Source organism: Pseudorasbora parva, chromosome 10 (assembly GCF_024679245.1).
Source record: "Pseudorasbora parva isolate DD20220531a chromosome 10, ASM2467924v1, whole genome shotgun sequence".
Taxonomy (NCBI): Eukaryota; Metazoa; Chordata; class Actinopteri; order Cypriniformes; family Gobionidae; genus Pseudorasbora; species Pseudorasbora parva.
This window is the reverse complement of record NC_090181.1, coordinates 15,587,821-15,605,704: the sequence shown is the minus strand read 5'-3', so window position 1 is coordinate 15,605,704 and position 17,884 is coordinate 15,587,821. Positions and strand designations below refer to the sequence as shown.

The following is a 17,884-nucleotide window of genomic DNA, read 5'->3' as shown; positions in this document are numbered from 1 at the left end:
CAGAAGGGAGCAGAATCTCATTGAACCCCATGTTAAAATCCCCAACTTTACAGCAGAAAAAAAAAAACATGTTCACAGCCTGGTACAAATGGTCGTTTTGGTCTATACAGCTAATTTTGCCCTTCATGACAACTGTGAAGCAGGTGATTTTTTTTTTATTATTTTATATATATATATATATATATATATATATATATATATATATATATATATATATATATATATATATATATATATAAATCATTCGTTTATATTATATAAAGCCTTAAAGTTCTGCATAATTAAGGGCATGGTTAATTTGAGTGACAGGGGGATAGCCATTTATCCGATGTCTGTTAGTCATTGCCACCTAAGCTCCGCCCACATCCCGCCTCTTTGCCCATTTTCTGTTATCCGGGAGTGACATGCGATGACACGCTGGCAAGATGGCAATGGCCAGCTCATCTCTACTTTGCTTCAAAACAACTTATCGAAATCCTATGGGTGACGTCACAAACACTGTCCTTTTTTTTTTTTTTACAGTTTTTTTTACAGAGCAACAAACACAAAAAACATATAATGGACCCTCATGACTCTGTTCTAAAATCAATTCATGAGTTCACACTTACATATAATTTATGGCGAGTAGATTTAAATGCGTATTTGGCATGCTTATTGCTTATCTTATTGCTGATTAGCTGAGTGCTCTCCACTTGACAATTATCTGAACGTATCATGCTTCCTCCCAAACCTTGTTAATAAAACACCATTAAGTGTGTAATTTAACCTTTTTACTTGATAATAAATGATAAAATCTGATATAGGCTACTTTTACAAAAGTAATTAGTAATTGTATTTTTTTTGTTGTTGTTTTTTTTGTTCAGTAATTCCAAATACATTGGACTGCATTTACACTTTCTTACAAAAAGCATAACTGGCACGATGTATTATAAGCGTTTTGAACTGCCTGAGGCGTTACACTTTCTTTGTAAGTTTGTTGAATACAGAAGGTGGTCTGGAGGAAGCTAGAAGATATATTTTACTTCAGAAAGTTTTAAATGTGGATATTTTTCTTACACAAACGCATCGCTTTGCTTCAGAAGTTCTTAGTTAACCCCCCGGAGTCATGTAGATTATATTTTATGTTGGATGGATGCACTTTTTGAGCTTCAAATGGACCCTGTTCATTTCCATTTATAAAACTTGGAAGCATCAGGATATGATATAACACTGATTGTATTCATAGAAGAATGTCATATACACCTAGCATGGCTTGAGGGTGAGTAAATCATGGGGTAATTTTCATTTTAAAGTGAACTAATACTTTTAAACATATCTTTTTTTTTCTCTGGCTTATGCGTAACTTAATTCTGGTGGTTTTGTTTTATGTTTGCTCTTGTTCTTTTATTTGTATTTAAAATTATTCCAGATGCTACACGTCTTAATGCTTTCTTTAAAAAAAATATGTCTGTTTTGCAGCACTTTGGTCACTTATTACTCCCTTTTAAAACATCCTGCAGTAATTAAAATTGTTTTTTTTAACAGTTTAACTCTAAATATAACTGAAAAACTATTAAAAATGGAGGGAAATCAGATTAAAATAAAATATTAAAATATATACAATACAATTTACACATACACAATAGATTTAAATACTGGAGAACTATAAATTATTTGTCATATTGCACTTCCTTAGTCCTTGATCTATTATTATTTTGGTATAATACATTTTATATATGGAATTACTAAAAATAATTCTATAAAATACTAAAAAAAATCCTAAACATTTATTCAATAAAAAAATATGTTTGGCATGTATAAAAACCCATTTAGGGAGGTGCTTTTATGGAGGGACCAAAAGTGTGCCGCTGTAAAGGAAAAGCTGGAGCGCCATTGCAAAAAGGAATTACAATCATGCAATTATGCACGCAATTATCTTGTTCATAATTGTTTGAAACCAAAATAAAATTCTAATTTTAGTACAGGGTACAGTGGGGATGTTAGGGTAGTTGTAGTGTACCAAACATATTTTTACCTGCTATGAAGGAGTAAGCAGCCAGTGCATTGCTTACTAAAGCCATCTCCTCAGTTGTGGCTTGCCTTTCATTGAGGAAAGCTGTCACCATTTCATACACGGTCTCTCTATGGATCACTAATTGTGTGGTACTGAAAGAGAAAAAGCGAGGGAGAGACCGCAAGTTAAAACCAGTCTGAACCCACCTTCATTTTTTTAAATCCCCATAAAGAGAAGCGCTGAACCATAGCTTTAAATGATGTTGTTTTAAAGAGTGTAATTACATTTGGGATTTCTCCCTACATTTAGGCTGTACCATAACTTCATGTGCAGAGAAAACTATTTTTACAGACAGGCTGGAAATTTCCGAACAGCAAAATCATGCTATATCTTAGTGCAACCACAGGCATTGTAACAATCTAAAATGTAATTTCTCCTCCTCAAACTGTTACACAAGATCAGACAAAAAAGACATTCTGATTCAACATATACATTATTATTCACTGACAAAATGATTGATGACTCTGTAGAGACAATCATAATAGAAATTATAACCTTTCACAAAGAAAGAATTATATATAGATGCCATCCTAGCCCTGACATTCTCTCATTCTCTCTCCCTCTTGTAAAACCACTTCTAGGCATCAGGGAAATTTTACGTGTAAATTATTGCCAAAATTGCCAGGACATATTGGCTGTTTTTTGTCTTTCATCCCAAAAATAAAATGTAACAAAACAAAGGTGGTTGACCACAAACAATACAGAATCAGTGTGGCAGGATGGTTGGGCAGAAAGCTTGGGTTGGTCAAATATTTTTCAGTAGTAATCTGGGCTGAAGGTAGACGGCACTCAGAGCCAGTCATTCACGTGGGTGTAATGGAATGTAGTCTCATTCTCTCTCACTGAGGAAAACAGACGGCTCTTTTAGCATAAATGAGAAATTAGACGGTTAGCACTTTACACAGATATAGGTGCACGTTGGTGTTTTATTTAAATTTTTTTTTTTTTTTTTTTTTTTTGAAAAGTAGCCTAATTTTATCAACATAAAAAACCCCATCAAATCTATATCCTTAAAATTGTGATTTTGCCCTGTCCCACCTCAGAGGTGTCAACCTTCTTGTATCCATTTTAAACCATTAAGAGTGGCCAGTGTGAACGACACTTGGGACAGAAGACAGAACTGTTACTTTCCCAATCGGGGAAAGTCAAAAATGTTTATTATTTGCACGTTTTTTTTTGCACAACAGAGATCTGAAGCACAACCAGAAAGTCGATTCTCAGCCCGTAAACCAAATTGAGTCTTCTTCCATGTGTTTATGCGCTTGAACAGACGTTTTCACACAAAATTGTCAAAATGCCCGTTTTGGTGAATATCCTCGTGTAACAGAGACCAGCTAGTAGTCGCTGTGTGAGTCAACCTCACTCCTCTGATCTCAAGAGACGTTCTAGCAGCTCATGCTAGAGCTGGCAGCCTTTAGCCTCCATGTTAGAGCGGACGGTTCGAACAGGAGGGGTTACACTCGTAAACATAATTGGTTATTAAGAGAAGATTACACGGATGTGTTTTTGATGTTAAAATCACAATTGGTGCTCACTGCAGAGCCAAACAACTTTTAACTTGCACACCGTGTTAGAATGCCGTGTCATGCGCAAAAGACGCGAGCGCATCAGTTTCTCTAGCACGTGTTTGCATTAATAAACAATAATGCAATGGAATGGAAAAATAAATATTGGACCTGTGCATTAGTAATAACCATGATGTGGACTTTGTAAATAATTTTGTAATGTTTCCTGAGGTGTACTTATATTGTTAGTGTGATTTTTACATTTAGAAATAAAAGCTCACTGTTGTGGTTGGCTGACATCTTTACATTTGAAGTGCTATTACATGTGGAACCCCTCTCGAATACTTTTACTACTTTTATTATTATTATTATTATTATTATTATTATTATTATTATTATTTTTATTATTATTATTTTACTATTACAGCGGTTGAGATTAACAAATTATTAAAGTATTGATTTCTAGCAATATTATCTTTTCCCATCACAAAAAAGGCTGCAGACAGACACAGTCTGTTTATCACGTGAATGCAGTGATCTCGTCATTGCAGCGCTATTTCTCTCACAAAATGCTTTCACCACAACTAACAGCAAACAAAATATCTATATGAATGCAATAAGAGCTTCTTTGTGCAACATAACCGCGTCATTCATTAAAGGTGTCATGAACTGGCTTTTTTTATTTTGTTTTGTCAACTAATGCTGTTCGTGTGGTTTTTACATTCAAAAACATTATAACTAATACGTTTCTCAGTTCATCACCTCTTTAATCATGTATGATTGACAGCTCCGAACATTATAAAGGGAGTGTTCTTTGATCGTGCTGTCTGTAGTTTAATCATATTTTAAAGGGGGGATAAATTGAGAAATCAACTTTCCCTTGAGCTTTTGATATATATAAAAGGTTAAGATATAAGATTTTCCTGTAAGTTTCAGAGCTAAAAAGTTCCTTTTTAGTCAGAAAAGCTTTTATAGACACCGGGCTCAGAAAACGACCGTGGGCTTCATCCGTACGTCATCGCACTACGAAATACAGCACGTCTAACTACTTAAACTCCAAGATTATTTTTGGGGATTTCCGCCTGGATTTGGCCTAACCAAACTGAAAAGCTTTCCATACAAACATACAGTGGTCTAAGTTCAAAATTTTGGCGTCATTTTACAGGAAACCCTTTGAAGTTACATAAAACACTGCTAAAAGTGATAAACATGTAAGTATATGTTGTTCCCCCCCCCCAAAAAAAAGAAATAAAATGTAGGCGCTTTTTGATTATTATTATTTTTTTATAAATTCATTTTTGAAAGTGTGTATCTCAGGCCCTGTGTGCTTTAGGACCCTGCAGACAGTTTGGGCTATTTCCACTAAATTCAAGAAAATAGTGGAAAAAAGAATTTTGTCTGTCATGTTGTACCCCCTCCCCCAACCCGGCTACCCTCCACCACCCCCTTCCACCTCCATATACAGTGATATAAATGCAATATCCCAGTTTCATTAAATTAATTATATATGCTGGAAACAGCCATAGTGTCTGCAGGGTCCTAGAGCACACATGGCTTGAGTTACAAAATTTTAACTCTTTAAAATTAAAAAAAATAATTTTGGGGGAGGTTATAACAGCTTAGACAACATATACTTACATGTTTATCACTTTTAGCAGTGTTTTATGTAACTTTAAAAGGTTTCCTGTAAAATTACACCAACATTTTGAACTTAGACCACTGTATGTGTGTATGGGAGGCTTTTCAATTTGGGTAGGCCAAATCCAGGCAGAAATGGCACCAGAGTAATTTAGTGTAAATATATTACTTTGTGTAAAACAAACGCCAAAGTGATGCAATGTGCCAAGATGCTCTTGACTGAATATCTTTGTTTAATTTATACAGGTTTTTTTTTTATACTGTTAATTTTTGTTTTCATTTGATTACTTTATTCGATTTCTGTACCTGAAGTTAGACTAACTACTGACTTTTTACTTATATATATAAAATAATTAAATTTAGGCTAGTTTTTGGTGTAATAACCATATTTTTTAAGGTTACATGGGTCAAAACACCTAAAACAATAACTAGGCCTGATAAAATATGCTAATTTTAGAAACATTTCTTACTATAATCAATGTTAAAAACCATTTTGCTCCTTAGTATTTTTGTGTAAACCGTGATGCATTGTTTTTAGTATTCTTTGATTCAGCATTTATTTCAAATATAAATGTCTTCACTGTCACTTTTGATCAATTTAACATGTCCTTTCTGAATAAAAGTATTTATTTTAAAGCAAAAATCTTGACTCTAAACTTTGTGTAAATATTTTTTTATAAATTGTCTAATTAAATGGCGATCATTAGTAACAAAAATTACAAAAATGAATCTGTTTTAAGACACAGAATTCAGTAATATTGCCTTAGTAAAATTAAATTATTACACAATAAAACAGCTTGTATAAATTTGTAACCCTATTTTGTGCCATTTACATGAAAAGTACTTGTTAAAAATAATTCTAAGCTACTAGCTTCTAATAGCTAGCTTCTAAGCTAATTTAACTGTTAACTGCTAATTTAAAGTCTGTCTTTCTGTGCAGTCTGATGAGGCTCCTCATTACTATCTTATAATTACGAATCTCTCCCAGGCTCTGCACCATAATTTGGATGTTTAAATAGTATTTTCAGGCGTAACTAATCAAACACTATGTGAAGCCTCCATGAAAGACAATCACATAACCTTTTACAAAGTACTACGGTCTGTGATGCTTGTACTCTTTTGCAATAATTACAGCAACACAAATGAATTACTGTTATTAATACTCCGATGCTCCAGTCTTACTTGATCTACTGATAATATTATTGTTTTGCAGCTACATGTTTGTGGTTTAACACAGGATGGCGTGATAAGTTTAATGGAGAGTCTTACCTGGAGTGTGTCGATACATAGTGGTCCAGCTATGCTGCAACACTGTAAAGAAAAGAGAACATAAGAAAGCGAGACAAAATAAAAAAGTAACTTCAGTGTCCTCCCATTGGCTTTTTAAAAACTGATGGACAAAGCAAAAGAAAAAAACGAAGGGCTACTGTATGAGTCACAATGATCTATATAACAGAGCAGCCCCCTCAGTGCTACGATAAGACTTTCAGTGGAAACTCTTTTCCCAAACGTTTTTGTGTCAGAGATCATACATCACACAGAATCACTATGAGTCCTTTTCCTGTAGACACACTCCTCCATTTAACCACAGTGATTAGTCAGGACCAAAACTCTCCCTAACTAGACAGAAAAAAACAAAAACAACAGCATTTGTTGAGGTTGTTCGAGGTTCGCTTGGGATTTAGGCCAATTATCTTACTATTTGAAAGCCATAATGAGTAAAACAGAAAGATTCTGCTTACTAAATTTATGACATGAACTTTTAAGAATGAAACTTGGTCACAATGCTCATGTCTGGATTTGATGTGAGAGTACAGTAGGTGGTAAATGACTAGTATCATATATATGATCATATATTTTGCACATGTAACAGTTGAAAAAGTTGAAAATCAGAAAACTATTTTTATGGTTGGAAAACAGTATATGACTAAATTGTTGTTCTTTATAACGCTTCATGTTTTTGGAAACTTCACTGGACTTTTCCCATGCAGGACAAGCCCTTCTTTCCCACAGAAATCTCATGGGCCGTAGCAGGTCATCATATTAAAATAGATGCTTAGCTTCTTCCAATATCAAAACAAGTTTAAAAGAGGCCTGCATCTTAAAGCTTGAAAAGGATCATTTAAAAAAATGAATTTACACAACAGTTCAGTAAAAAAATATTAGACAAAATAATGAGATCACAAAAAATTCCATCATCTATCAAGGCAATCAATACACAAACTACACATTTTCAAAAACGTATTACATTTAATATATGATTATAAATATTATTAAATTATAGGGTTAGTTCTTTCTAAAATGATAATTCTATCATTAATTAATCGCCCTCCACAACCCATAAGACTTTTGTTCACCTTCGGAACACAAATTAAGTTATTTTTAATAAAATTTGAGTGATTTCTGTCGCTCCGTTGACAGCTACGCAACTACCACTTTGATGCTTCAAAAATCTCATAAAAAGATCATAAAAATAATCCATATGAATGGAGTGGTTTAGTCCAAATTTTCTGAAGAGACTCGAGCTTTATATGATGATCAGATTTAATTTAGGCTTTTATTCACATAAATATTTAGCCAGCTGAATGCTATATGATGCCAGCTGAATTTAGCCCCACCCACATTTGTGTTCGGGAAATTCTGTCCGGACTTGATCCGTTGTGGAGCAACTATGACCGAACAGGAGCTGTTCAGACCAATGAAATTGTCAGGGCAGGCTTTAGTTAATACGATGAAGGACAGATCACAAACAGTTACGTAAGCATCCACTGATCCTCGTAACCACGTCACCAAAAAGCAATTGGGTTAAATTCGTCCTAATCCTAAACGGAGAACTTGTTCGTATATGCATTAACCTTTACTATTTCTCTCAAAAATTATGATTGTGTTGGTAAGTACTCTGTGTATCCTTAAACTATTTTAAGGATACCAGCAAATATTGTTTACACTCATCTTCTTCTACTTCTTCCAGCATGTGTGCAGTTGAGTTCTTTTGACAACTATGTGTCGCTCCGTTGCTCTGATTGGTTGTAGGTCAACAGATCCTGGTTCAGTTAAAACGACCCATAATCACAGCCCAATGGAGCAGTATCAGACTCATATTCTGACTAGAATTGAGTCAGGCTAATAATTATTCATCAACGCACACATCAGTTATGCACTGAATAAAACAAGAAGTAAGATTTACTTTTTGCATGCATATTCTTTAAGTAAATTTTACATATGCACATATGAAATGAAGTGAACTCTACTTAAAGGGGTGGTTCTGTGTTTTTTTTCTAGGTTCTTGGTTGTGTTTAAGGGGCGCAGTGTAACATGTCTTAATACTTCTTCTTTTTTTTTTAACAAATGTATTTTTCTTATATTTTAACTTTATTCCACACCGCTGTCTCCACTGTCCTTTGAACGGTTCGTTTGCTTCCTGCTTCTATGAAGTCCATCCATCCGAAAAACGCAATGGTCTTAGATTGGTTAGATGGCCAAATGTAGTATCATGTATTTTTATTGTCTGAAGTGCCAAGCACAGGTTGTCCGCAAACGTCACACTCCTTACCATTACAGGCAGAAGTCACATCTGGGTGACTAGCAAGGGTTTATGATGTCACCAACCCAGGAAGAAGCTTGTTGTAGTCCAAACCAGACGTTTTTGTAGGCAATAAACTGCCATAACTTTAAAAGACAATATCTCAGTTTGCATTGCACTTTCAGCGCTGTAACTTTGCAGATACTGTTTATGCTCAAGCAGCAACATTACACACTAACTAAAGTTAAAAAAGTGTAATCGCATGCAACCACCCCTTTAACTAAGTAAAGTAAAATTAACAAAGAAAATAAGTTGTTTTAACGTAAGTAAAATATGTGGGAAAAAGCTTGAGTAATTTCTACTTCGTTGAAATACCTTTGCAATACCTTTAACTAAAAAAATATAACATTAAATTAAACTCCAACAAATACCTTAATTTGTGTTCTGAAAAACATAAGTGTGAGTGATGACAGAATTTTGGGTGAACTAATCCTTTAAATAAATAACTTGTGTAAACATTTACATGAAGTCCTTTGTTTAAACAGCATATAATTTTATGAAAATATTAGGCTATCATGCTATAATAACAATTAGATTCATTTAGCCGGCTCTACATAGACAAAACGCAGGGACTACACATGGTCAAATGTGTTGTTGTAATGTCTAAATACATTCATCATTTATCATTGGGCCCATCATATTCTTGAATGAATTATGCTTACCATGTTCCTTGGAATTGTCTAAATACTTTGAGATGTTTTTCAGTGTGTCCTTCAAATAGAACCACCATTATGCACTGCAATCAAGAGCGGAAAGCGGCAGCTCATTTTTGGCTGGACTTTATTGAAGCCAGCAGCCTGTAGTATTTGAAGGCCCGGACCAACGGAGCCTGGCTTTAATCAGACACCGAGCCAAACTAAGCCCAAACCTGAGCTTCAAAGCTGGCATGAGCCAATACCCTTTCATTTGACTTCACAAATAGAAGTAAAGCAAACGAGTAATTCTAAAATTATGTTGTTCCTCATTGAATAAGTTAAGCAGCATGGCTGTTCTCCGTTTCAAGTTCATAGTCACAAATACCAAACTTATATAATGTTTCCAGGAGCTAATATTTTTAACAGGAATTCAAGCACCTGTTTCTCAGCTATAACATGATATTTAAGTTGAAACAATAATGGGTGGACATCTGCTGTCATTAGTATTCACAGCCAGGGTTAAAATGAGTCAACGTCAACTAGACCTCCCACAAGCATCCCAACCGGCCTCCTGCATGGCATTGTTGACCGAGGTCACTTGTAGCTTGGTCAGTGGTGGTCAGGCATTTTACTGTGCCATCCATGTAAGTTCCTCGAGAACAAACAAACAGGTGGAACGTTAAACAGGTGCATTTTGCAAGTTTTTTTGTTTTTATTTTTTTATTTTTTTATTTAAGACCATTATTTCCTTTAACAGTCTAAAAGGGACAGTTCACCCAATCATTTATTCACCTTAATGTCATTGCAAACATTAATTTCTTCCTCTGAAGATATTTTGTAGAATGCGTATTATGTTTTTGTCCATGCAGTGAAAGTTAATACGTTCTATTAATTTTTTCCCCCCCAAAAAATTCAAAAAATAAACGGCTGTAAAAAATAAAATAACAAAGTTTACTGTAAGAATATTGATTGTTTACTAAACCTGCTTTTCCCTGGGATAAATGTTGACTGCTAAAAGGAATGAGCTGCCTCCCTTTCTTACAAACATTTCTCTCAAGATGCAGTTTCAAGATTCTTTCAAAATAAACATAAACGGACTACATCTTGTGGAAAAAAAGATTTTCATCAGAAGATTGGGATACAAACGCAAAGCCATTTAAGTCGCTACATATCAAAGGGAGCCTGATATTGCAAGTGGCTTTATAAAAATATGTCGGGTCTGTTTATCGTGAACTCGTGAGATTCGGCGAGGAAACAAAAGTGCAGGGGGAATTATTCAGACTTCATCATTGTTTTCATAGGAGCGAGATTAAACTAGTCATCACAGAAAAAGATTCATTGGGGAGTTTCAGGTTTCTATTTTTAGAGGAATTGTTTAAAAATAGAGGGCTACACAGTTTTCCAACAGCTGTTTCTGATCAGAAGGAAAGACAAAATGGAACTGGTCAAATAATATTCAGAGAAGGATAAAGAAAGATGCATGACAATACAGAGTATAACATGAAGAGAGAGAGTAAAACAAAGGAATCCTTTTCAACTCATATCAACCCCTCAAATATAAACAGATTTAAGTGAGTGTGAGCATTTGATCAGACATGGTAAACAGAATTCCCATCACTAATGACTGTTTTTTTTTTTTTTTTTTTTTTTTTTTTGTATCATGCAATTTTTATCCCATCCAGAGTTGGTTGTAACCACAAACCACTCTGTCTCCTCACACCTCATAAAGGAAGATTAGGAGAGACGGCATGTATGAGTGCTCAAGATGTCTATGTCTGATCACATAATCCCACATGCATATTTGACTTCTAATAATTCATTTCACTTAATCCAACATGACCCTGCATGGTTTATAAACTTAACTAAGTGCACATTTACAGAAACACTGTCATTAACAAAGAACAAGATGAGAAGCTTTTAACATTTTTCACTAACTGAGCTATAGCCTATCTTCTACCAAAAAAAAAAAAGACCTTCATGTACTATAATGATTTTTATTGATTGTAATACTTTTTTCATAGGAAAACTTTGACTGTTACCTTCATTGCAAATGTATAACCTTAATTATACATATAAAGTATACATTGTTATAACATGGGAAATACTAGATAACTCCCTGTGAAATGTTATGGATTATGGGAGGGACATTGTCATTCGAGCATACATTTGAAGAAGAAAGTGGATACACCTGAGTGCAAGATTAATTATCAGAATGTTTAGTCCCTTTTGGAATAGACTTTTACATTTTAAATGTGTAAACTGTACATAAGCATTGGTCAACTTTTAGGAGTACACCATCATATTCAGAGTAAAAACCCACAGACTACAAATAACTACATTTCAATTTCACAGGGTCTTACAGATATTATCTTGAAAAACTGAACTGCAAAATACCAGAACCCAAAACAGAATTAAATCTGCATCAATGAGTATTTCATGTTAGAGCCTGAGATCCTAAATACAGCCGTGATTTATTTGACTCTCATTTGCCTGCACCACACCGCTTCACCCTCATTATAATCACAAAACATGACTTTGGGCAGATTCATTTGCCAACCTTAATGCTACACTTCCTCTCTGCCTTTTCTTGCTCCCCTGCTTTTTTCTTCTCTAATATTAGGTTTCAGAATGCAGGGCCAGTCTCTGCTCTCTCCAACTCAGTGAGAGTTAGCTCAGTGAAGCAGAACAGTGGAGCTGGAGGACCTAAATGTACTTAACCCCACACAGATGGGAAACTAAAGCTTTCCATACCTCAGCTGCCTCAACAAGATGAGAGACTACTATTATTTAACGTCACGATAGCCGTTTTCTTTTCAGAAATGTTTTTATAATGCCACATTTAACTGTTTATTGTCATGATGAGAGATTTACTTAGATGAGAAACAGAGGGCTGTTGAAAGACGTTGCCCTTTTGTACTGATTTAGCACCAGTTTCTTTGACCCTTAACCACCATGAGAGAATAGAGACTTGGATGCTTAGGAGAACCATGTTTAACATGCAGCTGGTTTTTGCTGTACCAGCAAGAAAACATGATGAGTTTATTTAGGGCTGGCTTCTTGGAAACAGAATGAAGCTTTCAACTCGATTTTTTTTCTGTAGAATCTCCATCTTTTGAGCACTTTAGTGGAGAACTATGTTCAAACCAGCCCCAAGGGATGTCAGTGTTGGTGTGCTGTGTGTGTGTACAGCTCTGTGGACATTAAAAATAAAGATGCCAAAATAGGGTTTTCATAGCAATGCCAAGAATAACCATTTTGGGTTCCCCAAAGTACCTACCTGCTAAAGTTTTTTTTTTTAAATAGTGGGAAAGGGTTCTTTCGATTATTAAAGTGTTTGTGCAATGGAAATGTTCCATGGATGTTAAAGGGTTAGTTAACCCAAAAATGAAAATTCTGTCAATAATTACTTAACCTAATGTCATTTGACACCCGTAAGACCTCCGCTCATCTTCAGAACACAAATGAAGATATTTTTGTTGAAATCCGATGGCTCAGAAAGCACTTCATTGACACCAGTGTCATTTCCTCTCTCAAGACCCATAAAAGGCACTAAAGACGTCGTTACAAAGCCCATCTCACTACAGTGGCTCTACAATCATTTTATGAAGCGTCGAGAATTAGTTTTTTGTGCGCAAAAAATCTAAATAACTTAGTGATGGGGCGATTTCAAAACAAAGTTTTGAACCGTTGAACGTGAATCATCGTATTGATTCATAAATCGGATCGCGTGTCAAACTGCTGAAATCACGTGACATTAGTGATCTGAATCATGAATTAATACACTGATTTATAACGGTTCGAATCTTCTTTTTGAAATCAGCCCATCACTATATGTCGATATTTAGTTGTTGTTGTTTTTTTGCACACAAAAACTATTCTCCTCGCTTAAAATGATTGTAGAGCCACTGTAGTGAGATGGGCTTTGTAACAACATCTTTGTTGCCTTTTATGGGTCTTGAGAGAGGAAATGACATTGGTGTCATTGTCTGTGCCATCCATTGGATTCGGATTTCAACAAAAATGTCTTCATTTGTGTTCCGAAGATAAAAGGAGGTCTTACGGGCGTCTAATGACATTAGGGTAAGTAATTATTGACAGAATTTTCATTTTTGGGTGAACTAACCCTTTAAAGGCTCTTCATGGAACCATTAATGCCAATAAGTAATTGGCACAGCATTCCCAATTGAATCCTATTCTTCGTTAAAAAAGTATTCAAATTTGGGGTCAAGGGTAATTATTCTTGAAATGCACCTCCATATGGGCATCACATTTGTACAGCTGTAGTTCAGGCAGAAACACATATCCTTGAGCCATATTGTACTCCATTTGATGATTGCCTTAAAAAAAGATTAATACTCACACTGAAGTATAATTGGATACCTTGTAAAGTTTGTGCTATCCCATTGTCCTTCACAAAGGTCCTGTCTCTAAGAATACAGACCTAGCTTTACCATGTAAACAAGCCGGAGGCCAGATTATACTCTTACTGACAGATCACGCTAACACACATGGAAGCACATGCACACAAATTCAGAGTAGACCCTACAGGATAAACAAACACACATTCAGCAAGGCATCTTGCCATTCGTAACGCACATGGTACACAGTATCTTCTTTGATCAGGTATCTTAGAGGCCCATTTAACTATTTTAAAGAACACTTGTTCATCTGTTTAATTACAAACCATCATGCACTGCACATTTTTGGGCTAGTGTTAGTTGCATGTTAGTTGTGTTAGTTGAAGAGAATCCCAACCAATCAAAACAGCTGACCGAAGTCACTTGCTACACTGGGTGTTAAATAATCTCAGGACTCACACAAAAAAGGCAGCTATTGTGGAAAGGCAATGGTAACATGCCTACAACAGCTGAAACGTTGCCTGCTCAGTTGATCTGCTAAAGGGGACGGACACCTGGCTCGACATTAAACGGTTAGCTACTCCATAATTATAGGCCAAAGAGCCAGCTCTATTAACATAAGTCATTAACTGATCTGCAGTATAATAGATTATTTGAGAAAGAAAGAAACTGTCTGTGTAGACAGATGTTGAGTATTACCATATTTATGCAAGATCAAGCTTCTAATGCAGATTAGATTTTCCGGCTGCCGCAAAACTGTTAAAAGTATTTTGGGTCTTATTATGCTGAACTTGTTCACCACACAAGCTCATGAAAGGCATATTAAGGTTTCAAGGGATAGTTAATCCGAAAATGAAAACGTTCATTGTTTACTCATTTCATTCCAAAATTCATGAAAACATTTTGAACAATGTAACTATCAAATGGCTTCAGAAGACTCATATGGACTACTTTATAATACTTTTTACATATGTTTACTCCGAACGCAAGTCCCACGTGGTATTGCATTGTTAAAAGACATACGCGCTGTATGCACCACTTTGTCGTTCATCAAGTACCTAACAGTAAACGGATGCTCCATTCTATTTTTGAGGTACTCACTGTACTTGTGCCGATTCTGACAACAGGACAAATGGATTTGGAATGTTTGCTGTAATGCGTCCAGTGTTGTTGTTTTGTGGTGTACTAGTTAGTTATAGTCATTTTGGTTTCAATTAATGTATAACATTTATCTCTATGGCCAAAATCAACTGCATATTGTGACTCTATTTCGCACTGATTAGAAAAAAAGCGAGGTGGTCCCGCCGGTGACATTTAAAAGTGCAAGATGCAGGACAGTGGGCATGTTAACACAATGCAAAAACTAATGCAAAATGTGTTCTTTGTGAATGGCCTCTTATTGCCATAGGGTACGACTTTAAATTTGAAAATGGCAAATATTGCAGTTTTGTGGCAGGCTTGTTTTAAAATGACGTAAACCCCAAAACAGACGACACAACAGCCCATTGTTTTTAGTTTGTTTCCTTGCAGTTTTCTTTTTAACCATAGCTACTTGTTCTCTTTTTAATTGCTTAACTGCACCCCATTGGCAGTGCTGATATATGCTGAATCATGATAGGCTGGCCAAAGTGCTTTACAAAACACATATCTCATACAAAACATAGGCAAATCCCAGAGTATAATGGCACAGGGGCTCATAAAATACCACATGCTCCCTGCCAGGGTCCTGTGTATTTTTGAGCCTGATTAATACTGACAGAAGGTTTTTTTCCACTTTGTGGAATTACATTATAATGGTGCATAGTGACTTCAACCAGCCAAACCAACAGGGAAAAGATTAGAAGTTTGGAGAACAACTGTTGAAAAAAAAAAACATGAAACGGGGAGCATAATGAACAACAGCAGACTCATTTAAAGATTTCAGGAAATATGTAAATACATGTGCTGATGATAAAATGTTATTTATGGTGACGAGCTACTTTTCAAATGCGGGATTGATATATTTTATAGTAGTTTTATGGTAATGTTTGTATGGATCTTGACATCCGCAAGTTGGCGTATGCTTTCAATAAATGGAAAAGAGCAACGGGAACATTCTTCTAAATATCTTATCTTGTGTTTCCACAGGATACAATTTTGAAACAACATGGCCATTCATTTTGAAGTCTCTGTTCACAGCACTTACTTCAACTCAGACCTGTTTGAATCCTGTGTTCAGCCTGTCTCACTAAACAATGCCGCCCAGTGTGTTAAGGGCCACCGGCCCCACCGTTACTGCTCTAGGAGCGGGAACTGGGACAGGAGTTGACACAAAGCAGCTGTCTGAGACCACTAGAGATGCAGGAAGTCCTGCCAACATCTGGTCCTTCTATTAGAGACCCTCGAGAACCAGAGCAGGCGACTACAGGCTCTATAAGTGAGACAGACCCTAAAGGTGAGTGAACGTATTGTTTCTAGTCATGAGGTCTACGGCCACAAGGATATCACACTTTAACAATTGGCTAGGTAGCTATTAGCTAATAGTTTAATTATGGTCTAGACATTGAGGTCTTTGTGTATTTGAGGGTGGACGCATAAAATAAGAGGAATGACTTGAGTATACTTCCTCCTCACCCACTCTGTTAGTGCCAGCACAGAGAAACTCCTGTTAGTGATGCCATTAGATTAGAATATAATGCTAAGCAACCTGACTGAGGTATATGGGCCTGAAATTGTGCATGTTTAAACATTGAGCTAATGCAGTTACAAAAAGCATTATCACTGAACAGTTAGGTTCAGTATGTTAAGTTTATTAACTACATTAGCTAACGTTTACAAATTACAAAACCTTTACAGAGTTCAATATACTAATACATTTTTAACATTTTAAGTTGAGTAGATGAACATTGGTATGAACAATCCATAAATTACAGTGATCAATATTTTATTTTACATTAACCTAGATTAATAAGTGGTGATTTTTATTTTATTTTTTTTATTATTAATGCGTGATACCTAATGCATTAACTAATGGTAACAAACTGAAACTTTTATTTTTTTTAAACTTGATTTAATTACGTAATAAGTGTCAAACAGGCATAATCAATATTTAGGTTGCTCACTGGATGTCTGGTTGTGCTTGAGGGATGATGTTTTGACCCTGTTTGGCCCTCCTGAGCAGGGAAACACATCAATCTAATGTGAAGTGTTAAAGGAAATCCTGTGAGCGTACTGTTGTTCAAACACAGTCCAGAACCCCTGAGAGTCATTCAACAGCTTTTATTTAACACAGAGAGCAAAGGTGTTCCTTTTTGTGTGTGTGTGTGGATAAACTAGTTGCATAGTCAATAGCAATTTCAATTGCATTGGTGTGTTATCTCTTCCTTAAATTATGCTATAGTGAGCGCTGAAACACATTATGGAAGCCTTTGTTCAGCAGAAAAATGTTATATATATATATACATATGGCCGTAGACAGAAGAAATTCAGTCAAAAGCATGATTCTGATTTTGTTGAGAATGCATTAAATTATCATCTCTGCATTAAATTATGAATATATATATTATAATTGTCATTTTAATAAAATTATATTGAACAATTATAATCATCATACAGTTCCACACAAACTCACCCATTGTATTCCGTCCATGCACACATCTGAGCTGAAGCCCTAAAAGACTGTTCATTTGAGTATTCCACTGTGCATGAGTGAGCTTTCTGTACAAATGTATAAATGAGAATCCACACAAGTCCAAAAGATCTCAATGAAGGAAGCAAAAAGTGGGAAGGTAAACCCTCTTAGAGAGTCTGTTTGCCTATTCAAAACAATTCAAAAAGATCACTGGAGGCAAAAGGCGATCATAGCGCCGAGTGCAGATGCATACTAGAGCTGTGCTTCTCTTTATAACCCATGTCAGGAAGACGCTGTGCCCTAGAAGCTGGAATGTGACACGGAGAAGGCAGGAGGCTGAAATATTCACCACACTGACGGACACAGACGAGTCAGAATGAAACTCTGGAAAGCAGTGAGTATGAAAGAAAGGGAAAGAGGGAGGTCTGGAAGACTGAGTGAGAGAGAAAGAGGGAGAGAGGGTGTCTGGAAAAGGAGAAGGAGGGGGATGGTTGAACGACTA

General features: G+C 35.6%; 1 protein-coding gene across 2 annotated transcripts in view; it reads right to left on the bottom strand.

Moving 5' to 3' along the window:
- The window catches only part of eva1a (eva-1 homolog A (C. elegans)), a 24,653-nt gene extending 6,769 nt beyond the window's left edge, over positions 1-17,884 (bottom strand). For both annotated transcript variants that reach the window (XR_010907914.1, XM_067454562.1), the window contains exons 1-3: positions 17,383-17,884; positions 6,466-6,507; positions 2,015-2,145 (exon numbers count right to left, since the gene is read on the bottom strand). Coding sequence is in view for 1 of the 2 variants with exons in the window: in XM_067454562.1 (XP_067310663.1) it covers positions 2,015-2,105 (91 nt within the window). In the remaining variant the exon portion in view is untranslated. The remainder of the gene's footprint in view (positions 1-2,014; positions 2,146-6,465; positions 6,508-17,382) is intronic.